The sequence below is a fragment of the Protopterus annectens genome, chromosome 4.part0 (genome assembly GCF_019279795.1).
Source record: "Protopterus annectens isolate FY-2018-M chromosome 4.part0, PAN1.0, whole genome shotgun sequence".
Lineage (NCBI taxonomy): Eukaryota > Metazoa > Chordata > Ceratodontiformes > Protopteridae > Protopterus > Protopterus annectens.
The window spans coordinates 588,587,769-588,612,096 of record NC_056733.1 but is presented as its reverse complement, the minus strand read 5'-3'; the positions used below and the strand labels follow the sequence as shown (position 1 = coordinate 588,612,096).

Genomic DNA, 24,328 nt, shown 5'->3' with positions numbered 1-24,328 from the left:
ACCCTTAGGGTGTCTGGATATGCCCCTTTGAGCTCTGTCTGACACAGGAAAGGACCAATTTTTTGTAGGCCAGTGTCTACTGAATCTTGGTGGCTGCATTTGTAAGAAGTCTTTTACAGTTTGCGTAGACTTAGCTTTGTCTTCCATTTTCTTTAAATCCTCTTCTGCCTTAATACCAAATAGAGTATCATGCTGTAAAGGTGCATCTAGCAATTTAGCTTTAACATGATCAGGCAAATTTTGTTCCTTTAGCCAGGCATGCCTCCTAATCACAGATCCAGTAACTGCGGCCCTGCAGAAGGCCTCTAAGGAATCAAACTCACACTGCAAAGTATGCTTTCCTACTTGTTCAGCTGCATGCAATAATTCCTGCAATTCTTTATTTTCTGCACATTCTGAAATCAACATCATTTTCTGTTTCAGCAATCCCATAACATGTTGTTGGTACTTAAGCATATGAAATTGACAATTTAAGGCCCTGACTGCCAAGGTTGCAGATGTATAAACCTTTTTTCCCCATCTGTCCAGTGCCCTTGAATCTCTGTCAGAGGGGGTAGGATTTTTTGCTGTTGAGGCCTTAACTCCCTTTGGACCCTGTGAAATAGTTTCAGGATCAGCAGCAAGGTTTCTAAATAAAAATGTACGTGAGTCAGGGACCCTGTAATATCTGTCAGGCTTGCTGGGAGCCGGAGGTAAGGAGTCAGGGGTCAAGCTTGACTCTGAAAACACATCAACCACAATGTCTAAAACAGGGGGTATGGCTAAAGGCCTGTACTGAGGGAGAAGAAGGAAATCCCTAAGCCTCTTTTTTGATTCTGAAAAATCTTGACTCTCCCAGTGAAAATGCTCCCTCAAAGTATGCAAGGTTTCTCCAAATGAATAATCCTCAGGAGGTGATGCAGATGGTATAGACTCCTCTGCATCAGAATCCTCATAGGGAGGTATACATAATTCCTGATCAGAAGAGGAATCAGAAGAAATAGAAACCTGATCTGAAGATTCATAATCAGTGTCTTGTCTAGGCCTCTTATCTGGAGGGGGATGGGAACCCTTGAGCAAGGTAATAATGTCTTCAGCCATTTTGATCATCTGTTTTCTAGGCATAGAGGCCTGTGCACATGGCTCATGCGTCGGTTTTTTAGTTTTAGAAGTTGCTTTTGTCTTTGGTTTTGCAGCTGTCGTCGGTTTGATATACAAATGTTGAGGCCTGAATACACCTTCAGAAGCCGGTGCCTGCTCAGCGGCTCCAGACCCATCCGAGGGAGATACATCCATGGGTCCAATACTTTGAGTATCTCGCGCATGCCGGACTCCACATGGGTGTCGGTAGGGGCCTGTGACTCGAACGTAGCGGGTATCAGGGGCTGCGTAAGCGCCTCACTGAGTACCGGTGAACCGGCGACTGGCTTAGGAGAAACTTTGTCGTCGGTTTTGGACCTCAACTGTCTCTCCCTGTCCTTTTCTTGCATTTTTTAAGTACTCCGGAAGTCGGACTGCTATCAGACAACATTTCTGGGAAGTTAAATCTGTTTCCAAAATACTTTGAGGCAAAAATATACTGACGCTTAATAGTGTGCTGGTTAAATCTAGCACAAAACCGACAGCCAGACACGTTGTGATCAGGGCCTAGGCAAGGAATACAGTATAAATGGAAATCCTTATGAGCTATTTGCTTCCCACAAGTAATACAATTATTAACTTTTTCTGACATCGGTATGGAGCAAGAAAAAAGTTTCCCCAATGGGGTACATAGCTTTAGTGAAGACTTCGGTTCTGAAACTCAAACTCGAATATTTCAGGAGTCAGCCAACCGGCACTTGCGAAATGTTTCTGCTTCGGGCACCGTGCAGCAAGAAAGACTAAAGCAAATGGCGTCGGCTGCATGTTTTACACCCCTGACGACCTGACGTCATGGAAGAGGAGGCAGCAACCGACGCAGGACCCAAGACTTTGGAATTCAGGCCGAATGAGGGCAACCTGCCAGCAGATTATCCAAATGTAATGACTGCAACAGTGAAACAAGAAGAACTTCTGAAGATGACACAGGTGAACATCCTTCTTACACCACTGATATGCTGATTGCCAGGCAAGATGGTATCCACCCAGCTTGGGGGGGGGGGGGGGCACTAATCTCTGGAAGTCAGTCCAGACATCAGCCCTTTTGCAGCAAAACTCCCAAGAAGTTACAGCGACTGCAACAGTAGACCATACAATGAACAAGAGTAAATGTTTCACAGACTGTTACTGCAGTACAGATCTTCACAGATGGAAATTAGCCACTAGCAGGCATTTGTCTACATTTCCAGTACTTTGAACTTCTCCGGAGAAAGAATGGTCTTCCTCCTTATACTGAAGATGTCAGGAGATACTAGTCAAAAAAGGAAGGGCACCCCCACACCATCATTATTTCTTTTTTTGTGTGAAGCAGACAAAGATGTCATCAACTGGGGTCTACTGTGGAAGCTCGAAGTTTCAAAACTTCGAACTTCATATGGTTGAGACCATAAGATCAAAGTTTTTAAACTTTGAACGGTTTAAATGGAGATTGCCATACACTGCAGAATGGGAAATTTAAAGTTCCCTTCACTGTAGTGCAGTCCCGGAGTTGGTATATTTAATTAGCTTGTCCTCCTGCAGAAACAAAAAAAAATTGTCTTTATTTTTTTATTGAAGTTTTGAACTTTCAAAATTTCAATGTTATGGTTTCAACCATATAAATTCGAAGTTCTGAAAGTTCCAAAGTAGATCCCCATCAAGTGTGTCTGCTGCTTTTGGTCTTCAGAGGTTTTCTGGGATAAGCCTGTCAAAAGAAATATCCTCTGCCCAAACTACTGAAATAACATGCAGTGATAGTATTGGATGACAGAATCAAACACATACCATCCCCCACGGCTTCAAAGAAACAAGGTTGGTGCAAGGTATCATATACTGCAGCAGTAATCCCTGTATCGGATATTTATTCTTAAGAGTGAATTCATCACAGGAACCCCTGCTGAAGTACAAGTCATTAGGAACTGTGTTAAAGCAGTAAAGACTCTCACCACTGGCTTGTGTGTGTGTGTGTGGGGGGGGGGGGGTAGGGGGTGCCTAGCAATCCTCTCAAGACTGCAAAGGCAAACCATGCTCTCTTCAGTAATAATCCATCTTATAGTGCCTGGAGAACGTGTGAATGACCACCCACACGGTCACTTTAGACCAAGACATTCCTAATAGAGGCCTCTGTCTGCTTCCTGTTGGAATGAGCCTTTACTTAGCACTGCAACATTTTTTTCATGGTGGTCATAAAAGACAGTATGATTAAGCGGGCACTTAGAAAGGTTTTTTTGTGAGGACTGGGCTGCCTTGCCTCTTGAAGGAAACAGACTTAAATTAAAACATCTTTTAACCACAGCTCCAATCTTCTAGTTTGTCCAACTGAAGCTTCCAGACACAGCGGGAAGCAAAGGGTGCAGTTATGGCAGCACAAGCATTTGTTGTACTGGACTGTGATGATGAGTCAAGAGCAAAGTTATAAGATGAAGATGAAGCCACCAATTTACTAATCATTCTATGTTCCAGTCCTAATCTACAATCAAGAGTTTTGGATAGTGAAGAAAGGGATGCAATCAAGGAATCAGGTGGAAAAAAAAACAAGTTTCTTTCCTTTCTGCAGGGACACCTTCATTTTTCAAATACATTAATAAAAGTGAATATCTAAAGAATCCAGAAGGATCTGAATAGGATCTGAATACAGATTCTTCCAAGTTGAGAGGGACCAGCCAAGGCAATGGCACCTTGTGTGCCTTCTGTGGGAAGTATAACATGCACAGCCCATCAGAAGGGTGCATAAGGATACGTTGGCGAGATAATACATATTTTAATTTTGCATGGGGACACCTGGAGATTCTGTAGGATTAGCTAGGGACTATTGCTGGGGATAAAGAAGTCTAATCTGCCCTGCTCAGCTTGTTACCACTGTGACCCTCCTCAAGTAAAGGGCCTTAGAAAAATCTAGAGAGGGATGGAAGCTCAGGTCAATGAGTTTAATTAAGTGAAGCTTGCGCGGTAGTAGTCTACTTATTGCAAATGGCTCCAAAGTTAAAGACAAAATAATACATTATAATGGAAATAAAGATTAAACTCTTATTACACACAAAATAAAAATGTGAAGAACAATGAAATTCAAAATATGGCACTCCCAACTAATGAAATTTAACAGCTTTAACAATTCCGCCCCTTCCTCTCTCTCTCAAAATCCAAAATAGTTTACTATAAGAACTGATATTCTAGGATATGTTTCAAAACAGATATAAACACTTGGGGCAACAAAAAGTATAAACACAAACATAAGCTGTTAAGAGCTTACCTGCAGTTTTACTTTTAGCCCTGAGGGGAAAAGCTCTTCTAAGTCGCCTAATGAGTGAGTATACTTCAGCCTGGCCAGTTACAAACACCAGGATACCTCCTACAAGAAAGGAAAACGTGTACAGGTTAGCTGCAGATCTGAAGCAGACCTCAAAATATACTTAACTTCTAATGCATCTTCAGACAGTTAATGAATATGCCACTGGAAATGTAATAACGTAATAGTGTTAAACATAGCTGGATACCAACCACTGATTAAGCATTGCGTTTCCCCAGAGCATAGCATTTCAATAATTAATAGCTCACATGTGTCAGAGTGAAGCAAATGGTTTGCCCAAGACTGATGTGTGCTGTTTTGGGAAGCTTCTCCCTGTCCCTTTGTTGTGTGACCATGGAGTTGATTACCTTAAGTTTGTTGGATGGGGAGCGCTGATGGGCTTGCCCTCCTACAAAAAATATTTATTTTGAGGTGCTTTATTACAGCACAGGTAATAGGCAGGGTTTGCGTAGGATCAAGCTTTCATAAAACAAGAAATCAAGAGTCAATTTCTCTCAGTAAAACCAAATCACACTGCTCCTTCCCATCTAATATAGCTGTGCCACAATGTACAAGTAAATTATTTTTTTAATAAGTGCTTTACTAAAGCTAACAAAAAAGAAAACCCAAACAAAGATGAAAATAACTGCATGTTATGACTACATATGAACCATTCAATTTTTGTAGGGAGCTGAAACTCACACACACTTATCTTAATATAACAATTCATCCCAACTACAGGACTGTAAAATGCAGCTTGTTGGTCAAGTGAATCACTCATGAATTGCACAAGTAGATGTCCAAACAATACTGATATTATATTCACTTAAACCAATAAATGAATGTTTTCAAAAAGCTGATTTTTTTACAATACTGACAACTTCAAAAGCCAACCTTCCTGACATGTTGAAAGATGTGCTTACCCTAAAAACTCCAGTTAACTCCAAATACCTTAGGAAGCAGGTTCAAAACCCAATCTCTTATGAAACACCAAAATTTAGAAACTCATACTGTTTGTCCAACTCATCAACAGAAATAAGATCTACTTGCAATATGCTCTGACAGTCCATAGCAATGGAACAGGGAGTGAAAGAGTACGATCTGAGCATTCTGCCAAACCATCAACCTGCATCTAGAGAACCAGGCCTTCATTAACTGTTGGAAATGGCCTCCTGACATCTTGGACTAACAACACAGTCAGGCTTATTAATAAAGAAATGCAAAACATATCTGTATCATATGCAGTATAAGGTAAATGAACTCTGGGCTAGTTACAGTTTCATTTATAATAAACCCATACAATTCTGGAAAAAACTTTTGTTCATAGTACTGGCTTATTGCTCTGAATCAAGCTGACATGTGATGTGCCTTTAATAATCACAAACACATCAGGAAGCTCTGGTACAAAGTTTCTAGATGTCAAAAACAAGTATAACACACTGAAAACCTCATAAATCTATTACACTGGGCACTATAAGAAAATAACGAACTGCCCAGAGGTGTTGTGAGGCCCAATGCCTCCGGCAGAGGACCTCCACTCCCCTAAAAGGTCTGTCATTTCCCTGTACACTATCACACATTACAGTTCGATTAGAAAATGGGTTATCTGTTCACATCAAAAATGAACATTATACAAGTACTTAATAATGTTTAGCCTAGCTCCATGGGAAAGTTTCCTGACTGCATCCCAACCCCAGCATGGGGGGAGGGGGGTTCACCTCTACCAGCAGGGAAGGTGGGGTTACCCCCACTGCAAAACTGCCTAAGTAAGATCATATGTGCAAGGTTTCATTAATCAACTTCCTTAATGATCACATAACTAGCGAATGTTAAAATGTTTTTCATAGTGTAGTGGAGACTTTAAAAAATGCTCTTCAATGTGTTAGTGGAAACATTAACATTATTTGAACAAGGAAACAAAAGCAATGGAAAGTGACCGTCTAACTAAGCAAAATGAGAAATGACATAGGTGGTCAAGTGGGCAGCTTTATGGTTAACCTCTCTGGATGACTCATTTCCAACTTTCACTGCTTTTAAGCCACCACTATCTATCCATCAATCTTTCAGGAGGGGTACTGCGGTGAAACCAGCACTTGTCAGGTAGAAGAAATCAGCACTTCATAGAAAAGACAGAAAACACAGGCTATTCACACTGTTACTCAAAGAAACATCCTAGAAAAAGAAATAAATTCATCCAATGTTAAAAAGAAGAAAAAGAAAGAAACTTACCTGGAGGTAGCAGACGATGTATTTTACAGACCTTCTTATAAGCCTCTCCTAAATAGTCATCAAGGGGTGTCCTCTTGTTAAAGTGCACTGTGACAGGAAATTGCCTTGAATCTATCTAAAAATAAAAAAGTAAATAAATATATGCATTCATACTTTGGATTTTAGTTATGTAAAACAACATTCAAATAGCAGCAGGAAAACATTGTACCACGAATGCTAAACATATTTAAACTTCATAGGTAGGTACTTGGTTACTGGCCCAAGGGCCTAAGTAAGCCTAGCCAACAAGGTTTCCTGGCTTATGCCACCCAAGAAAGTGAATTTCCTCTGCCCCTGTCGAGCAGAGCCACAGAAGTGATCCCCGGGTTGTATTTCCTATTTCCCATCTACTCATCAAGATTTTTCTTGAAGAGTGCTAATGAGGAACTTTGCTTGACATAGATGGGTAGCTTGTTCCAGAGTATAGGAAGCCTCTGGGACAGGCATCTATCCCTCCAGCATGTTCCTGTTTATTGTGGTGACAAGGTTTAGGTCTCTAGAGCGTGTAGCTTGGAGGGATTGGGATTTCTTTAGGTGTAGCATGTCCAACAGCTCTGGGTTTAACATAGCTTTATATGTTAGGCAGAGATCTCCTCGGAGTAGGTGATATGCTACAGAGTAAAGCTGGAGTTTTTTGAGACGGTCAGTGTAGGGCATCTGTTTGAGGCCAGTAATCCTCTTTGTGAGGTACTTCTGTGGCCTTTCCAGCTGCTGCAGATGTCTTGTGAGGTACATTCCAAAAGGGGCGTTGTACTCTATAATGGGTTTAATGAGTGACGAGCAGAGGGGAACAATGACCTCTTTTTTCCTGGATGAAAACCCTTTTGTGATGAGGTTTGACATAAAAGCATTTCCTGACTACTGTGGTGATGTGATTATCAAAGCAGAGACTACTGTCCATCTGGGTCCCAAGGTCTCATCACACATTCGAGTGTTAAGTAGACTGCTATTTATGTGGTAGTTCATGGGTGCATTGTTTTTACCAAAGGGACGACAATACACTTTTTGGCACTGAGCTTGAGGCCATGCCTCTGACACCAGGCATCTGTCTCAGTGAGGCCCTTCTGTAGGATGTCCACATCATTTGGGGACTCTACTATGGCTCCTAGTTTGCAGTCATCTGCGAACTTCATTAGCTAGAGGCCTCCTGTGTTAGCTTGTACTTCAGAGAGGTAGATACCAAACAGGAGAGCTCCCAGGACTGAAGCCTGTGGTACTCCACTTGTCACTGGTTTGAAGTCAGATTTGGCGTCTGCAACTTTTACAGAGTGGGTTCTGTCAGTGAACCAGTTGGCAACTCATCTTGTGATGTAGGGATTTATACCTAGTTTAGTGAGTTTAGCTATAATTCCAGAATGGGGGATGTTGTTGAAAGCCTTGATGAGGTCAAGATAGGCTGTGTGAATCACCTTAACCTTGTCTACGGCTTTGGTGACTGCTTCACAGAAGTCTATCAGGTTCAGAAGGCATGATCTGCCTTTCACAAACCCGAACTGGGTGGGGTCCAGAGTTTGGAGGTTACCAATGTCTTTGTTTATGAGTTCCATGATGATATATCCATGGCCTTGCAGATCAGGCTCATCAGGCAAATAGGGCGATAGTTCCCAGGATTATTGGTGGCTCCCCCTTTGTGGAGTGGGATAACTGTTGCTGTGCGCCATTCAGTGGGCACAAAGCCTGATGTTGAGACTATGATTGAACATAGTGCTTAGGTGGGGAGCCAGTTCGTTCTGAAGTTTGTGTAAAACGCAGCCTGGGATGTTGTCCGGTCCCACGGATGCTGTGTTTTTGGTTTTAGAGAGTGCAGCTTTTACATGCATAGATGTGATTACAGGGACTCTGCATTCTTCCTGTATAGATATGCGCCCTTTAGGGGGTGAGATGGGGTAAAGTTGGCACTGAACCTATCTGCCAGGATGTTGGCAATATCAGTTGGTTCTGTAATTTTCGTGCCTTTGTGCTGTAACTCATAGCAGATCTGGGTGTTGCCACTGAGATTCTTGACATAGCTATAGAATGCTTTGTGTTTGCCCTTAGAATAAGTAGTGATTTTGTTTTCGCAGCTAGCTTTGGAGAATCTTATAAGGGATCTCAGCTTCTTACTGAGGCTAACCAGGGAGCTCTTCCACTCATAGGATCTTGCTCTCTTTTGCAACAGTTTCTTCCTTCTGTTTAGAGTTTGTTTATGGCAGGGGACCACCAGATTGGCTCCCTTTTTTTGGAGAATAGCATCTTGGTTCTGTCTGGGATAGCACGATCCATGCACTCGTGTTAAGTGCTTATAGAGTGCATTTGTGTAGGACTCAGCAGTCGTAACTGTATTGTCCATCTGCATGGGTGTCATGAAGTTCGCCACTTCTGTCTTAAGAAGCATGAAGTTGGCTTTGAAGAATTTTTTTACCGTGGTTTCCTTAATGGTGGGTGGGGGCGGGATGCGGATATCTAGGGTGATTAGCTTATGCTTGGATCCGACCAACGAGGAGTTAATTTCAAGTGTGGAACACCGGTCACTCATGTCGGTAATGACTAGGTCTAGGATATTGTTGCCCCTGGTGGGGGTGTGGATAAGTTGATCCAGGGCATTGGAATTTATGAATTCCAGGAAGCGTTGAGCGAAGGAGTTGGTATACGAGTAGTTTTCCCAGTTAATGGTGGGGTAGTTGAAATCATCCATTATTAGCATGTTTGGCTGAACCCTAATATTTTCCAGTATATCAAGAAAAGAGGGGTGGGAATCCTGGGGCATGGTGGGGGATCTGTAGCAAGCTACAATTTGGATTGCAGTTTTGCCCAGAGTTAGTTGCACTTGGATGACCTCAGATGCATTATGCTGCGCAACTAGCCTGGAGGTGTGGATATCCTTAATGAATATGGACACACCTCCACCTTTGGTGTTCTGGTCCAGGTTCAATGGCTGAAAAGTGTGGTATGAGTTATAGCCTGGTAATGTATCAGTTACGGAAAGAAAATATTTAACATAAAGGCAGATAAAGGAATTACAGTTGTGTGAGGCACTCAACTTAAAAATACGTACCCAAATATTTTCTTTTCTTTTTCTCCCAACCAAGACAACATAATAAAGCCTCTGGCAGGCAACACTGTCTAGCTCCATTTTTTTAACTAGTGGCTGTACATTTCCTCACCAGAGTCTATGATTGCAAGTTTGCATATCCACTCCAGGAAGCTAGGTGACAGAATGTGGGGAGAAGCTGGCTCTTTACATCTTGTGACCCAAGCCCACAGAATCTAACCTAAATTTGCCAGAAAGAACCACCACACAGCCAACCACAACTCTGGCCAAGTACAGTACAATTAGGTCCATCTTCTCTGCCACTCCCTCTCAAAGTATCAATGGAGAAATTGCTCCTCTCTATAAATACAATAGTAAAGTAAAATAGGAATCTCTACATGGTTTGACTTTATGGTATGAACACTAATCTATGTGGATAACCTAGTTATCTGGACAGCCAACCATATTCCCATCTCCAACAGCACAAAAATATCAGATGACTTACAAAGCTTCCACCAGTAGTTCAACAAATGAGGACTTATCGTCATAATCATCCACCTCATTTTTTTTAATTTTTTTCTGCATGGGATCCAGGTGTTGTGGCAACTGCTACTACATGTCACGATTCAGTGCCATTCTCCTACCTTCATTAGTCATGCCTGATCTCATGCAACCAATCCATCCATTGACTAAAAATGCTTGTTTCCTTTCTCTTCGAAATATTCTTTACTAAATAATCATCATCTGCGTTCCTGCACACGTGATCATATCACTGTAATCCGTTTGCCCTGACCTGCTCTGCAAGTGAGGGTACTGGCTTCCACTCTGATGCCCTAATTTCTTCATCTGTCCCAGAATATGCATCCTACCACCAGGTCTCAGACACTTCATCTCTATTGCCTCAAATTTCCTCATCTGTTCTGTCTTCACTGTCCAGGTTTTCTGTGCGATATGGAACCACTACTCACACCACCTTATTTACTACTTTTAAGCTTCTTTAGCATTCTTCTGTTGCACACTACCTCACCATTATATCTCACTTGGCTGCAGCACCTCTGACTGCATCGTTGACATCTTTATTCAGAGTTCTCTTCTCCTCAGCCATCCCTCACCAAAGGCTTAAAGTTGTTAACCTGTTCCACTATTTTCCCTTCTGTCTCAGTTTTGAGCGGCTCCTGATTAACTCCATTTGAGCCATGAAAACTGCATTGTCTGTACTCGGTTTCATTACATTTTCCTTCGTTTGCTTTCCAGTACCCTACCATTTGTTGATATTCCTGTTCAATGTCTATTTGTAGTGGCCCATCATCTGCATACAGCAGCTTTGTTGCTCTGTCCCCTTCCAACCCATTTTCTAATGTAGTCCATTACCACTATGAAAAGCAGTGGTCACAAAGCTGAACACTAATGCATATCCACTCCAAAACAGGCCTAGACATGAACTTAAAAAGTCACGTTCTTTGCAACTCAAAGATTATGTGCAAGGGTTTTTTCATAATTTCATTTTGCTGTATTTATATTCCCACCATTTAAAGTGGGCCTTCTGATTCCAAAATATGTAGTTTTGGCTTCAGTTATTTCAGTGGACACATATTAAGTTTAATAAACTTCTGTATGCATTTACCGCATGCTGTCCAATTACTTCCTGATTTTGTGTCATCTGGCTCCCACCTTTTGATAGTGCAACTATGAGAAGAAACAGTTTGCAGTGAGTAGCCATGTTTTTCCGTAATATGCAGCACATTTCAACACAATGTGCAACAAAATGCAAATCAAGAAATCAATCAAACAATAAATCAGAGAGTGACTAACTGGAGTTGTATTTAAACACAAGAAGGGCTTGGCATACAGTGGTCTCAGTGATACAGCACTAATGTCACAAACTTTGTAAAGCCTTTTTAAAGGCTTAGTAGATGCTAAGCACAGGATAAGGCAAATGGTAGAATTTCTTCTACATACCATCTACATGCTAGATATCTTCAAAGCATAACAAAAACAAAAGTTTGGGAAGATAATGGCTTGCTAGATTTGTGGAGCCATTTTAAACCAAGCATTCAGGTGTAGTAACACATGTAACACTAACAAATTTGGTGCCTACCATTAATCACTTCCGGTACAGCCCCACAGTAAACTGTATTTGTGTAGTTTTCACACTGAATGTGTCACACCTGAACAAATTTGTGGAATAATCTTTGCATTTGTAACACTATCACGTCTGCAAGATTATGGAAAGGAACAGGGTTCAAACTGGGAATGTTATATTAGTAAGTCAGAAGAACTGAGAGGAGAGTTCCTTCTCATAAAACTTATAAAAATCAGATGGAATTTTACCTAGTACAAGGGCCCTTTCTACTTCTACAGTGACACCTGAAAATTTTGTTGTACGTGCCTTCAAATTAAGACTCTGCGACCAACTATTTAATTTTTATTCACTGCAATTATTTTGAATATACAAATCTTGATACTGTTGATATGCTATTTTTATAATTTCAATGGACTTAAGGTATAAACTGCCCTCGTGCTCTTTGTCGTGCAAGATTTCTTATGTAAAGTCTTGTTATTAAATCTGCTCCCTCAACAAGATTATCAGCATTTTAATTAACACAGTATGATGTATTTTTATCTGCTTATATCTTGATGAATGAAGTGCATATACTGCTCCTTTAAATTAAACAATTTCTGATATTCACCTCAATTAATGGGTAGAAGAGCTCCAAGATCCCTAGTCAATCCTCAGACATTTAAATCATCATCTTGCTTATCTGATCCATCCCCACACATATACTAATTACCGCTAATGCATACACTTGGAAGGAAACCCAGACCATCTGTCCCTCAGCAGGAATTACTTGGCCAAAACTGGCAAGTTGCTCCACTAATATTTTGAATAATTAACCAAAACTATTATGTGTAAATGGTTCTTACAAAATGAGATGCTATCTCTAACAACCATGTAATATTAAGAAATGTGATGAACTGTCACAGCAAATTCTTGAGCAAGACTTAATGTTTCAAGAAATATAAGCAATATTTTGCTGAAGCTAACATTTAGTCAGCACTACAAATGGATTCATTATTCTTTACGTCAGTATGTGCGTAGACCTGAAAGCTTGGTTTAAAATGGCTCCACAAATCTAGCAAGCCATTATCTTCCCAAACTTTTGTTTTTGTTTTGAAGATATCTAGCATGTAGATGGTATGTAGAAGAAATTCTACCATTTGACTTATCCTGTGCTTAGCATCTACTACTGTGATGTTATCTCCAAATAAGATTTTCAGAAGGGAGGTTGTTCAAAACATTGTATATGTCATTTATGAAGCTTTCAAATTGAGAAAAAAAAGAAGTTATATCTTACCATAACATTCCATCTGTGCTGTCGATCTTCACTTATCCTTGACTGTGGGTTCAGTTCTGTATCTCGGAACATTATTACATTATTATTCTAGCTCGAGCCTTCCAAAAACTCTTGAACTTAGCTCTACCCATGATGCTCCTCTCAAGATTACCTCGGATCGAGTTTCTATAAAATAGTGACAGACAAGAAATAACAGAATAGACACTATATCTGTAATCATGGAGGAGTAATTCCGTGTAATGGGACAAATCCGTTCCACCAAGAGGCTCGAAAGGCTGGTGGAAGGAGGTTGGGAATGTCAAAGATAAGTAAAGATCGACAATACAGATGAAACGTTATGGTAAGACATAACTTCTTTATCTGATGTTGTCAATCTTCACTTAATCCTTGACTGTGTAAGAGAGGCCCCAAGCTACTGAAATCTTTGGAGGTCTCACGGAAAAATGTTCCTGAGTACCTTCGAGCCAAAGGATATTTGGGCCCTAGAGACTAGATCCAACTTGTAATGAGTAATAAAGGTATGTGGGGATGCCCAGGTAGCTGATGCACATATATCATTTAAAGAGGCTCTCACATGGAAGACTACGGAAGCAGCTACTGCACTGGCAGAATGCGCTTTTACAGGCATTGGAAGCTTTACTTTCCTTTTGTTATAAATAAAGTTTATGCAGTCACGTAGGTAGGTGCAGGGAATGTCGACCCTCGACTGCCTCCGAAGGATGGCAATCAGACTTCTGGTCAAAAGCCCCAATAGGAATTTCCAGGGAAAAAATCCCTGGAACCCTGATTCTGCAGGCCGCCTCTGCCTCTAGTGCAAGGTGTTCCGTTATACCCCCAACACACACCTTGGAGGAGTCGCTGCCATATGAGTCATGAAAAGGCACTTGGGACTTTTTGAAACATAGCCTTCCACTCCTCTGGTTCCTCGAGTAGGGCCGTTGGGGAGTGGTAAAGTGTACACTCACAGCAGAAAGTGCTGCCCATCTTTCTCACATCTAGCAAGGGTCTCTAACTTTGGGTCCAAAAAGGGAAGTTCCATCAAAAGAAGCATTGATGAAAGAAGACTTAAATGGCTCCGCAAAGTCACACAAGTACGTCCAGGCATGTCTTCTCATAGCTACGCCAGAACCCGCTGCCCTGGCCTTCCCTTCAGCTGCATGTGTGATGAGCCTCATGGACGAATTACATATTGAATCGAGAGTTGCCAGCTCGAAAGCTACTTTTGCTTGAACTCTCTCAACTACATTTCCAGTCAAAGTATCCAATAGCTCTTTTATCAGATCTCTTTAAAGCCTGGTGAAATGTGCCATGAAATTCAAGTACCTAAGCACAAAGGTCGATGAAGCATATACGCACTTCCCAGATCTATCCATCATCCTAGACCCCTTATTAGGAGGACAGATAATAGGACTTTCATCAGCAGGTTCCTTTTTGGTGGTTGCCGCAACCAGCATAGCATCCACTGACACCCCTTTAGCCCAATGCTTTTGATCCATGGGAGCTGATAATATACAATCTGTATCTTAGGGACTGGCTTGATGGAGTCTGGAATCTTCTAGGCCCGCTGAGGAATCAGTTTAATCAGACTGTCAACAGGCAGAGAAATCCAGGCAGTAGATAGTCAGGCATTGAAAGCCTCTAGGTATACTGACTCCTCTGACTAAGGTTGTTGGGAAGTCCAGCCACCCCTCTGTTTAAGGATCTCTAGAATATCACCAAAGAAGACAGCTTCCGGGGTTGACCTTGGGGAACCTTCCCCTTCATCAAAGTCGGTATCTTCTGTGAAAGACTCTTCAGGAAAGTCTAGGCGCTTCCCCTTGCACTTTCTCTTCCAGATACCACCTTAGTGGGACTTGCCGGGGAGGTGTCTGAACAGGAGATAACCAGCATGGTTGGATCCTGAGGTACCTGTGCCCACTGTCCCAAGTCAGAGGCTGGAGGTAGCTCTGGGTAAGGGGAAGGACCAGGGGATTGTTCCGACAAAAGAGGAATCAACTGTGAGCCCAGAGTGGACAAGGCCCTCTCTATGGCCCAGAAAGCAGGTCTCCCCATAGAGGAATGGGAGCCCAGAATCAAAACAGACTCCTTCAAAACCGTGGTCTGATCCCACACGGAGGTATCTGGCCTGAGCCCGAAGCCAGAGTGGAACTCACTTGTGCCGAAGACCCAAGAAGCATACACGGCTCCGATAAAATCTGCATAGAATCACACTCCCCAGAACTGACAACAAAGCTCTGACCCAGAGAGGTCTCTGGTTCCGACAGAAAATAAGAGCTCAGAGTAGTTATCTGCAGAGACAGAGGTCTCACCGGCACTGATACAGTCGACACCGGGAATGTCAGAACCTGAAACTCTGAAGGCTCATATGGAATCAGAGGAGGAACAAGAGTCAGTTGAGAAACATCTAAGGCTCCACAGCCAAAGGTGCTAGGAACCAAGAAAGTGGCTAATCCCCTCACTGCCAGGAGACGGTCCACCAGCCTCAAAACATTGGATTCCGTGAGGCTCTTGGTGGAGCAGACCAAGTAGATCGACAGGGACTGAGGTCTACATAAAAAGGGGCTTGGTGGTCAGTCCACAAAGGGATCAATCTTTGGGGAGTATCTACTCCGTGGTAAGTCTTTGAAAGAAAACTCCTTCAGTTCCAAGATTGGTAGGACAGAAGAGAGTGAAGTAGTCTGAGCTGAGGAAGAGGTGGGTGACGTAGTTGTCAGTGCAGAAATCGGCACCAATGACACTGGTGAAGACAGCTTCTTTCCCGACGGTTCAGGAGAAACTGTGGAAAACATGGAAGACTTTGCCTTTTTAACCAGCAGTTCTGAGGAAAGTGAAGAAATCGAGTGTCTTCTCTTTCAACCCTACATGCCTAGAGGAAGAGGAGGAAGAGGAAGGGGAACTTGTATCAGTTTTAGAGGTCACAGATATAGCCTCAACAAAGTTAGATTTTATCATGCCTTTCAGGATCAACTTGTTCTTTCCCTCCACATGGGCCCGGTGGCTAAACCCAAGATAGATGGAACAGTCTTCCTGAAGATGCACTGGACCCAAGCAGCACACACCAAGTCAAGACCATCAGAGTCTGGCAGTTTGAGGTTGCACTTCTGGCATCTCTTGAAGCCAGAAGTACCTTTAGACTTTTCAGCCATGTCAATCAAAATACACACACACCAGAAAAAAAAAGGAGAAAAGGTTTTTTTTTTTTTTTTTTTTTTAAAGGGCATACCAATAATGGTATCAAAGAGTTGCCATAACGGTAAAGGAAAGGGAAAATGGAAGTTACAAGCAATGGTACAGAAGATTACCAAACAGGTAGAGGAAAGGAGGGAGGTTACCAATGATGGTATACCAAGGGAAAAAAACACAGCTGTTAAGTAAAGAAGAGGAGCTGGGTAACTACAAAAGAACTAAAGAAATAGATATACAGTGGATACAAGAAGTGTACACACCCCTGTTAAAATGCCAGTTCTTTTGTGATATAAAAAATGAGACCACAATAAATCATTTCAAAACCTTTCCCACCTTTAATGTGACCTATAACCTGTACAATTCAATTGAAAAAGAAACAAATCTGTTAGGGGAAAAAATATAAAAAATAAAAAAAACATACAATACACTGGTTGCATAAGTGTGCACACCCTTAAACTAATATTTTGTTGAAGCACCTTTTTAATTACAACATTCAGCCTTCTTGGGTAGGAGTCTATCAGCATGGCACAGCTTGACTTGGCAATATTTCCCCACTCTTCCTTCAAAAGTGCTCCAAATCTGTCAGATTCCGTGGCCATCTCTTGTGCACAGCCCTCTTCAGGTCACACCACAGATTGCCTATTGGATTTAGGTCTGAGCTCTGGCTGGGCCATTCCAAAACTTTAATTTTCTTCTGGTGACGCCATTCTTTTGTTGATTTGGATGTATGCTTGGGGTCATTGTCGTGTTGAAAGGAGAAATTCCTCTTTATCTTCAGCTTTCTAGCAGACACCTAAAGGTTTTGTGCCAAAAGCGACTGGTATATGGAACTCATAATTCCCTCCACCTTGACTACAGCCCCAGTCCAGTTGGAGAAAAGCAACCTCAAAGCATGATACTGCCACCATTATGCTTCACAGTGCGGATAGTGTTCTTTTGGTGATGCGAAGTGGTGTTTTTGCGTCAAACGTACCTTTTGAAATTGTGGTCAAAAAAATTCAACCTTGGTCTCAGACCATAACACATTTTCCCAGATGTTTTTGGGAGACTTGTATTGTTTTGCAAATTTTAGCTGGGCCTGGATGTTTTTCTGTGTAAGAAAAGGCTTCTGTCTTGCAATCCTACCCCATAGTCCATACATACAGTGAATAAGGAAGATTGTTGTCGCATGTAGTACACAACCAGTACTTGCCAGAAATCCCTGCAGCTGACTGTCTTCACTGTGTTCCATGGTTATCTAAAAGCTGTGGAAATGTTTTTGTACCCTTCTCCTGACTGATACCTTTCAACAATGAGATCCCTTTGATGCTTTGTAAGCTCTCTGCGAACCATAGCTTTTGCTGTAGCAGGCAACAGAGTAAATGTCAAGAAAATCATACTATGACAGCTAATCTTTATTTGGGGTTAATCAAAGTCTCTTTAATTGATGGCAGATGTGTACTGAAGAAGACTGAATACTGTAATTAAATCAAAAGGTGCTTCAACAAAGTATTAGTTTAAGGGTGTGCACACACAACAAAGTATTTGTTTAAGGGTGTGTACACTTATGCAACCACCGTGTTGAACGTTTTTTATTTTTTATATTTTTCTCTTAACAGATTTGTTTTTTAATTGAATTGCACAGGTTATAGGTCACATTAAAGGTGGGGAAAGTTTGAAATGATTTATTGTGATCTCAATTTTATATCACAAAAACCTGGCATTTTAACAGGGGTGTATACTTTTTATATCCACTGTAAGGAGAAAATACAGAAAATGTTAAATATTTAAAAATTGTTTTTCAGCCTCTGTCTCCCCATTATTTATAATTTTGTCCAGGTTTCTTGCTGTAAAAGGTTGAGAGATGAGTCCACTTTCAACATCATGCGCATACCACTTAACCAAAATAAGCATTTCTGGTAAAAAAAAAAAAAAAATCTCTCCCCTGTCGAGTGAACTGCAATGGAAAAAGGAATCATCCTCCCACAAGTAGAACACAGACTTCTCCTCATCTCTACAGTCTCCTAAAACAAAGAGTCATATGTTCAGTCTATATCCAAAATGTCTGTAGATTTCTATAAAAGTATTTGCTCATAAAGGTTACCACTGTACCATAGTCTCAAATCAAAGTGGCTTTCTATCATGCACAGACCAATACTTCCACAACCTCTCTGGTCTTTAAACTAGCCAAAGACTCATTTTCGTTTGCCAAAAGCACATCCTCATACATCTTAAAGTCACTCTCCCCTACCACCAATTTGTAAATACCCCACAATAATTTCCAATGTGCACAATGTTTGTTTTGTACTAGTTCCAAAGATCTGGGAATCCTTATTCACTGACATAAAGGCCATTGAATCCTACCAAAAGTTCAGAAAGTAGCCTAAACAATACACACTTTAAGATGCTTTTTAAATACAAAAGCTTCTTGAGCTGTAATGCAACCTAAAGTTTGTTAGTCTCAAAGTGTGTTAAGCTACAGCAATGGCTCAATTAGTACCCAACACACTTCTCACTTATGACTTGCCCCCCCCATTCCTACTCTTGATTCACCTTTCATTCTGGCTATCCCACTTCACTACATACCCCCCTTCACAGTCCTCCCACTCTTTAAACTAATATCCAAAAAATTCCGGGCTTTCATATCTTATGAAATCTATACATATTTTATAAATTCAAAAATTACTTGCTCATGTGATGGTTTATATTTTAAAACCATGTTATCGAGTACAGACCGCCAATTAATTTCCTTAATGCTAAACTGAAACATATGGCTGCCATTTACTTACTGTTAAATTATGTGGTTACCCTGTAAGTTTATAACCCTGGGCTGAATCTGAAAAAAAGGTAAGGAGGAATCTGAGATCTAACCTTATTAACAAAGAAAAACAAAGTAAAAAAAATAAACTAAAATGCTCTGATGTACAGTTAAAAAGTACAGTTGTGTACACTTACCATAAATGTAGATGTTAAGAGTGTATTCACTGTTGCAGTCATTACATTTGGGTTATTTGCCTGCAGATAGGCCTCAGCAGGCCTGATTATCAAAGTCTTGGGTCATGCGTCGAATGCTGTCTCTACTTCCATGACATCAGGTCGTCAGGGGTATAAAGCATGCAGCCGACGCCATTACAAAAGTTTTTCTTGCCCATGCAGCCGACGCCATTACACCAGTTTTTCTTGCCCCAGATGTCAGGTGCCCCCATAATGGGAAACAATTATATGTAAGGTTGCACCTTCAACAAAAAGCAAATACACCAGAAAGATGAAATACACTAATCAATAAGCAAAGTATAGCCAAGAAAAGTCAGGGGGCTGGAGAGAAGGTAACCAAGACTGCAACAGTGAATACACTCGAACATCTACATTTATAGTACACAACTGTACTATGTTCTTCATGTTTCACTGTTGCAGTCATTACATTTGGGTATATTCCCAAAGCTAAGAAAGGGAGGAAGAAGTTAGAGAGCATTAGGACCAGCTACTAAGTCCTGCAAGACTGCAGTGGCAAAACCAGCTCTGGATTTAGAAAAAATAGGCAAGTGGTAATGCTTGGTGAAGGTATATACAGAGCTCCAGGTAGCAACTTCTATGATGTCCCTGGTAGGGACACCTCTGAGAAAGGCTGTAGAGGTAGATGCAGCCCTGGTGGAATGTGATCTCATCTCCTGTGGGGCAGGTTTTCCGTGTTGCTTATAGCAGAAAAGAATGCAATGGCCTATCCACTTTGAAATGGCCTTCCCCTCTGCCCCTGCAGCAAAGGCAACTAGCAGCTGTTCAGTTTTTTCTGAGAGGCTTAGTCCTGTCCAAATAAAATCTTAGTTTTCGGTGCACATCCAAAGAGTGCAGTATACATTCTCCTTTGTTCTGTGGATTAGGAAAAAAGGTAGGCAAATGAATGGACTGATTAAGGGCCACACTGGATACCACCTTGAGCATAAAAGAAGGATTGGACCTGAGGGACACCCTGTCAGCATGGAAGATGATGAAGGGCTCCACTGCCATGAGGGCCTGTAGTTCAGACACTCTTCTTGCTGAAGTGATGGCTAGAAGGAAAGCAGTTTTCCAAGAAAGGAATTTCAACTCTGCAGTTGCAGCTGGCTCAAAAGGAGGTAGAGTGAGCTTTTCCAATACAAAGTTAAGGTCCCAGGCTGGAGTAGGGGCTCTCCTGGGTGGTCTTACATTTCTGGCTCCTCTGAGGAATTGTTTCAGCAGGGGGTGAGAGAAGAGGGGTGGCCTAGTATTATAATGTGTTGAAATGGCTGAGGCATGAATTTTAATTGATGAGAAGGAAAGGCCCTTGTGGAGCATCTCTGTCAAGTACTGAAGAATATGCGGTAAGCTGGGCACTGTTGTGCCCATCCCCTGAGTCTGGCCCCAGGAGCAGTATCTTTTCCACTTTTCTGCATAGGATTTTCTAGTACTAGGCCTCCTTGCCTCCAGGATGACATCTAGCACCTGCTTACTGAGGGATGCTATTGGAGAGCTCCGGGAATTAGCCAGGCTGTAAGGTTCAGGGTTTGAAGCTGGGGGTGCAGAATCCGGCCCTCCTACTGGGACAGCAGGGAAGGGGTCTGAGGCAGGTGCCATGGATCCAGCAGTGACATACAGTGCAAGAGGGGGTACCAGTGTTGGCGTGGCCAGTCTGGTGAAATCAGCATTGTCCTTGGTTTGTCTTGTTTGATCTTTAGCAGAACTTTTGAAAGGAGAGGCAGAGGGGGAAAGGCATAAACTGAGAGGCCTTTTCAGGTTAAGGACAGGGCATCCACTTTCCAAGCTTGACTGTGGGAAGTCCCTGTGCAGAATTTGTCCAATTGGTAGTTCTGAGGGGAGGCAAACAGGTCTATCTCTGGGTTCCCCCATTTGTTTCTCAAAATGTTGAATATCTTTGGTTCCGGTTTCTACTCGTGTGGGTCCATGAGATTTCCGCTTAGGTCGTCTGCCAGTGAATTTAGCTTGCCTGGCAGGAATTGAGCTTGTAGGTGCACTTGGTAGCTCAAGGCTGTGTTCCATAGAGCCATGGCTAGCCTGCAGAGGGGATACAAGTGGGTTCCCCCTGCCCATTTATGTACCACATAACAGTGGTGTTGTCTGTCTTTACCAATAATTGTCCTGGAAGAATGTGGTCCTTGAAGGCTGTCAGTGAATTCTGTACAGCTAACATTTCTTTTTGATTGATATGCAGGTGCATCTGACTGGGGTTCCATTTGCCCTGAATGCACTGCCCTGCCAAGTGAGCCCCCTATGCATAGCCTGATGCGTTTGTTAGGGTTTGAGCGGCAGGGGGTAGAATGAATGGCAGTCTCTTGTTGTGGTAGCAGGCCTCTGCCCACCAAAGGAACTTTGTCTTTATACAAGGAATGATAGGAATCATTGATTCCAAATCCTGAGAATGTTGACACCATAGGCTTTTTAGATACCACTGTAGTTTCCTCATATGCAGTCTTGCATATGGAATTAGTAGAATGCAAGAGGCCATGAACCCCAGGGCTTGCAGGATTTTCCTTGCAGATAGCTGGGTCTTTGTGGCCAGTAGTTTGAAGTAGGCCGTCAAATAAACTTGTTTCTCTAGCATGAGGTAAACCATCTGGGAAGTTGTGTTCAAGCTTGCTACCAGGAATACAATTTGTTGGCAGGGTGCTAGATGAGATTTCTTTTCGTTTATGGTGTACCCCAGTAATGTTAGAAGTTTCTTTACAAATGCCAGATGATTTAGTAGCATGTCCTGGCTTTCTGCCTGAACTAGACAATCGTCCAGGTATGGGTATATTTGGATATTTTTTTGCCTGCAAAAACAATGACTGGAGCTAGGCACTTTGTGAATACCCTGGGCGCAGTAGATAAGCCAAAGGGAAGTGCAGAGAACTGATAGTGCATGTAGCCTGCTCTGAAGCGTAGGTATTTCCTGCAAGATTCCCTTATTGGAATGTGCAGGTAAGCTTCCTTTAAGCCCAAGGTTGTCAACCAGGCATCTTTGCCTAGCATAGGAAGCAGCTGATGAAGTGTTAGCATTCTGAACTTTGGGATTACCAAAAAGGTGTTTAGAATAGAGAGGTCCAAGATAGGATGCCAGGAGCTGTCTTTTCTGGATACTAGGAAAAGTCTTGAGTATAAACCTTGTCCCCTTTCTTCTGCTGGGACAGGTTGAATAGCCCTGATACTTAGAAGAGAGAGAACCTGCTGGTGAGCCTCTGCCCACTGATTTGAGGGTAGATCTGGCCAACCATTTGGGGTTGGTAAGGTGTGGAAGTGGAATATGTATCCTTGGGAAACTATATTTAAAACCCATTTGTCCTGGGTAATGAGTTCCCAGTTTTTTGTATGCAGATCGATCTTTCCCCCTAAGGGAGCATGCAGTTGAGCAGGGCTTGGAAGGTTTAATGTTAAGTCATACTGACAGTTTTCCATAGGGGTGTCTTACTACTTCCAGCTTTGGAAGTGGAAACCCCCCACCGCTTAGGCCTGTGAGTACCTTGAGACTGTAGTCTAAGTGGTCTGCTGTTCCTGGGTTTGGACTGAGAGGGCCTGGAAGAGGCAGGAAAGGACCAATTATTAGAACGCCAATGCCTACTGAATCTGGGAGGCTGTACTTTCAGGAAATCTTTAACAGTTTGCATAGATTTAGCTTTTTCCTCCATCTTTTTAAGGACTTCTTCTGCTTTGTTGCCAAACAGCCAGTCTTGGTTTAAGGGAGCATCCAATAATTTAGCTTTAACATGATCTGGCAAATTTTGCTCCTTAAGCCAAGCATGCCTTCTAATAACAGACCCAGTGACAGCAGCCCTGTAAGATGCTTCTAGAGAGTCAAAACCACATTGCAAAGTATGTTTACCAACTTGTTCAGCAGAATGCATTAAATCCTGTAATCCTTTATTTTCAGCACAGTCGGGAATCAACATCATTTTCTCTTTAAGTAATCCCATAATATGTTGCTGATACTTTAACATATGAAACTGGCAGTTTAAGGCCCTAATGGCCAAAGTAGCAGAAGTGTACACCTTCTTACCCCATCTGTCCAAGGCCCTGGAATTTCCATCAGAGGGGGTAGGGTTTTTGGCAGTAGTAGCCTTAATACCTTTAGGTCCCTGGGAAATGGTCTCTGAGTCCGCAGTAGGATTCTTAAAAAGAAACTTGTGAGAGTCAGGTACTCTGTAATACCTGTCAGGTTTCCTGGGAGCCGGAGGTAAAGTGTCTGGGGTCAGGCTAGATTCCAAGAAGGCATCATCTACAATGTCCAGGACAAGAGGGATAGCTAAAGGCCTGTGTTGAGCTAAGAGTAAGAATTCCCTAAGCCTCTTTTTGGAGTCAGAGTAATCCTGGCTTTAACGCGGAAATACTCCCTAAGAGTGTGCAAAGTTTCACCAAAAGAAAAATCTTCTGGAGGGGTAGCAGAGGGAATGGAATCTTCTGTATCAGAATCCTCATAGGTAGATAAGGGTAAATCCTGGTAATCAGAAGAAACAGAAATTTCAGAATCCTGATCAGAAGAGTCAGAAGGAAAATCAATTCTAGGTCTCTTAGAGGGAGAGAGCTGGCTTTCCCTAATTAAAGTAATAAGGTCTTCAGCCATTGTTGTCATTTGTTTTTAGGCATATGGGCCTGACCATGTGGTTTGGACGTCAGTTTTCTAGGCGTGGGTCGAGTTTTAGGCCTTGAAGAAGAAGATGGCATCGGTTTGAAATGCAAGTCTGTAGCCCTGAATACACCCTCAGAAGCCAGTGCCTGCACAGCAGCTCCAGACCCATCCAAGGTACGAGACATCCGCAGGTTCCACAGTCGAAGAAGCATCTTGCGGCATACCGGACTCCGAATGGGTCTCAGTAGAGGCCTGCGAATCTGAAGTAGTGGGTATCAGGGGCTGAGAAAGCGCCTCACTGAGTATCAGCAAACTGGCGACTAGCTTAATGGAAGCATCGTCGGCAGTTTTGGGCCTATGCGGTCTGTGTCTGTCTTTATCTTTACGTTTTTTCGGAATGCCGGTAGTCGGGTGGCTTACCAAAGCCATTTCTGGATAATTAAACAGAGTACCAAAATAGTTTGATGCAAAAATGAACAGACGACAAATAGTTTGAGGATTGAATAAGGCACAAAACCGACAGCAAGGGACGTCGTGGTCTGGGCCTAAGCAAGGAATGCAGTACGAATGAA

The 24,328-nt window shown here is 42.2% G+C and overlaps 1 protein-coding gene across 1 annotated transcript in view; it reads right to left on the bottom strand.

Annotated features, from left to right (window-relative positions):
* DHX37 (DEAH-box helicase 37) overlaps positions 1-24,328 on the bottom strand; it is a 1,097,190-nt gene that overhangs the window by 777,773 nt on the left and 295,089 nt on the right. Inside the window, exons 11-12 of the mRNA XM_044068525.1 lie at positions 6,611-6,725; positions 4,346-4,444 (exon numbers count right to left, since the gene is read on the bottom strand). Coding sequence (XP_043924460.1) covers positions 4,346-4,444; positions 6,611-6,725 — 214 coding nt within the window. The remainder of the gene's footprint in view (positions 1-4,345; positions 4,445-6,610; positions 6,726-24,328) is intronic.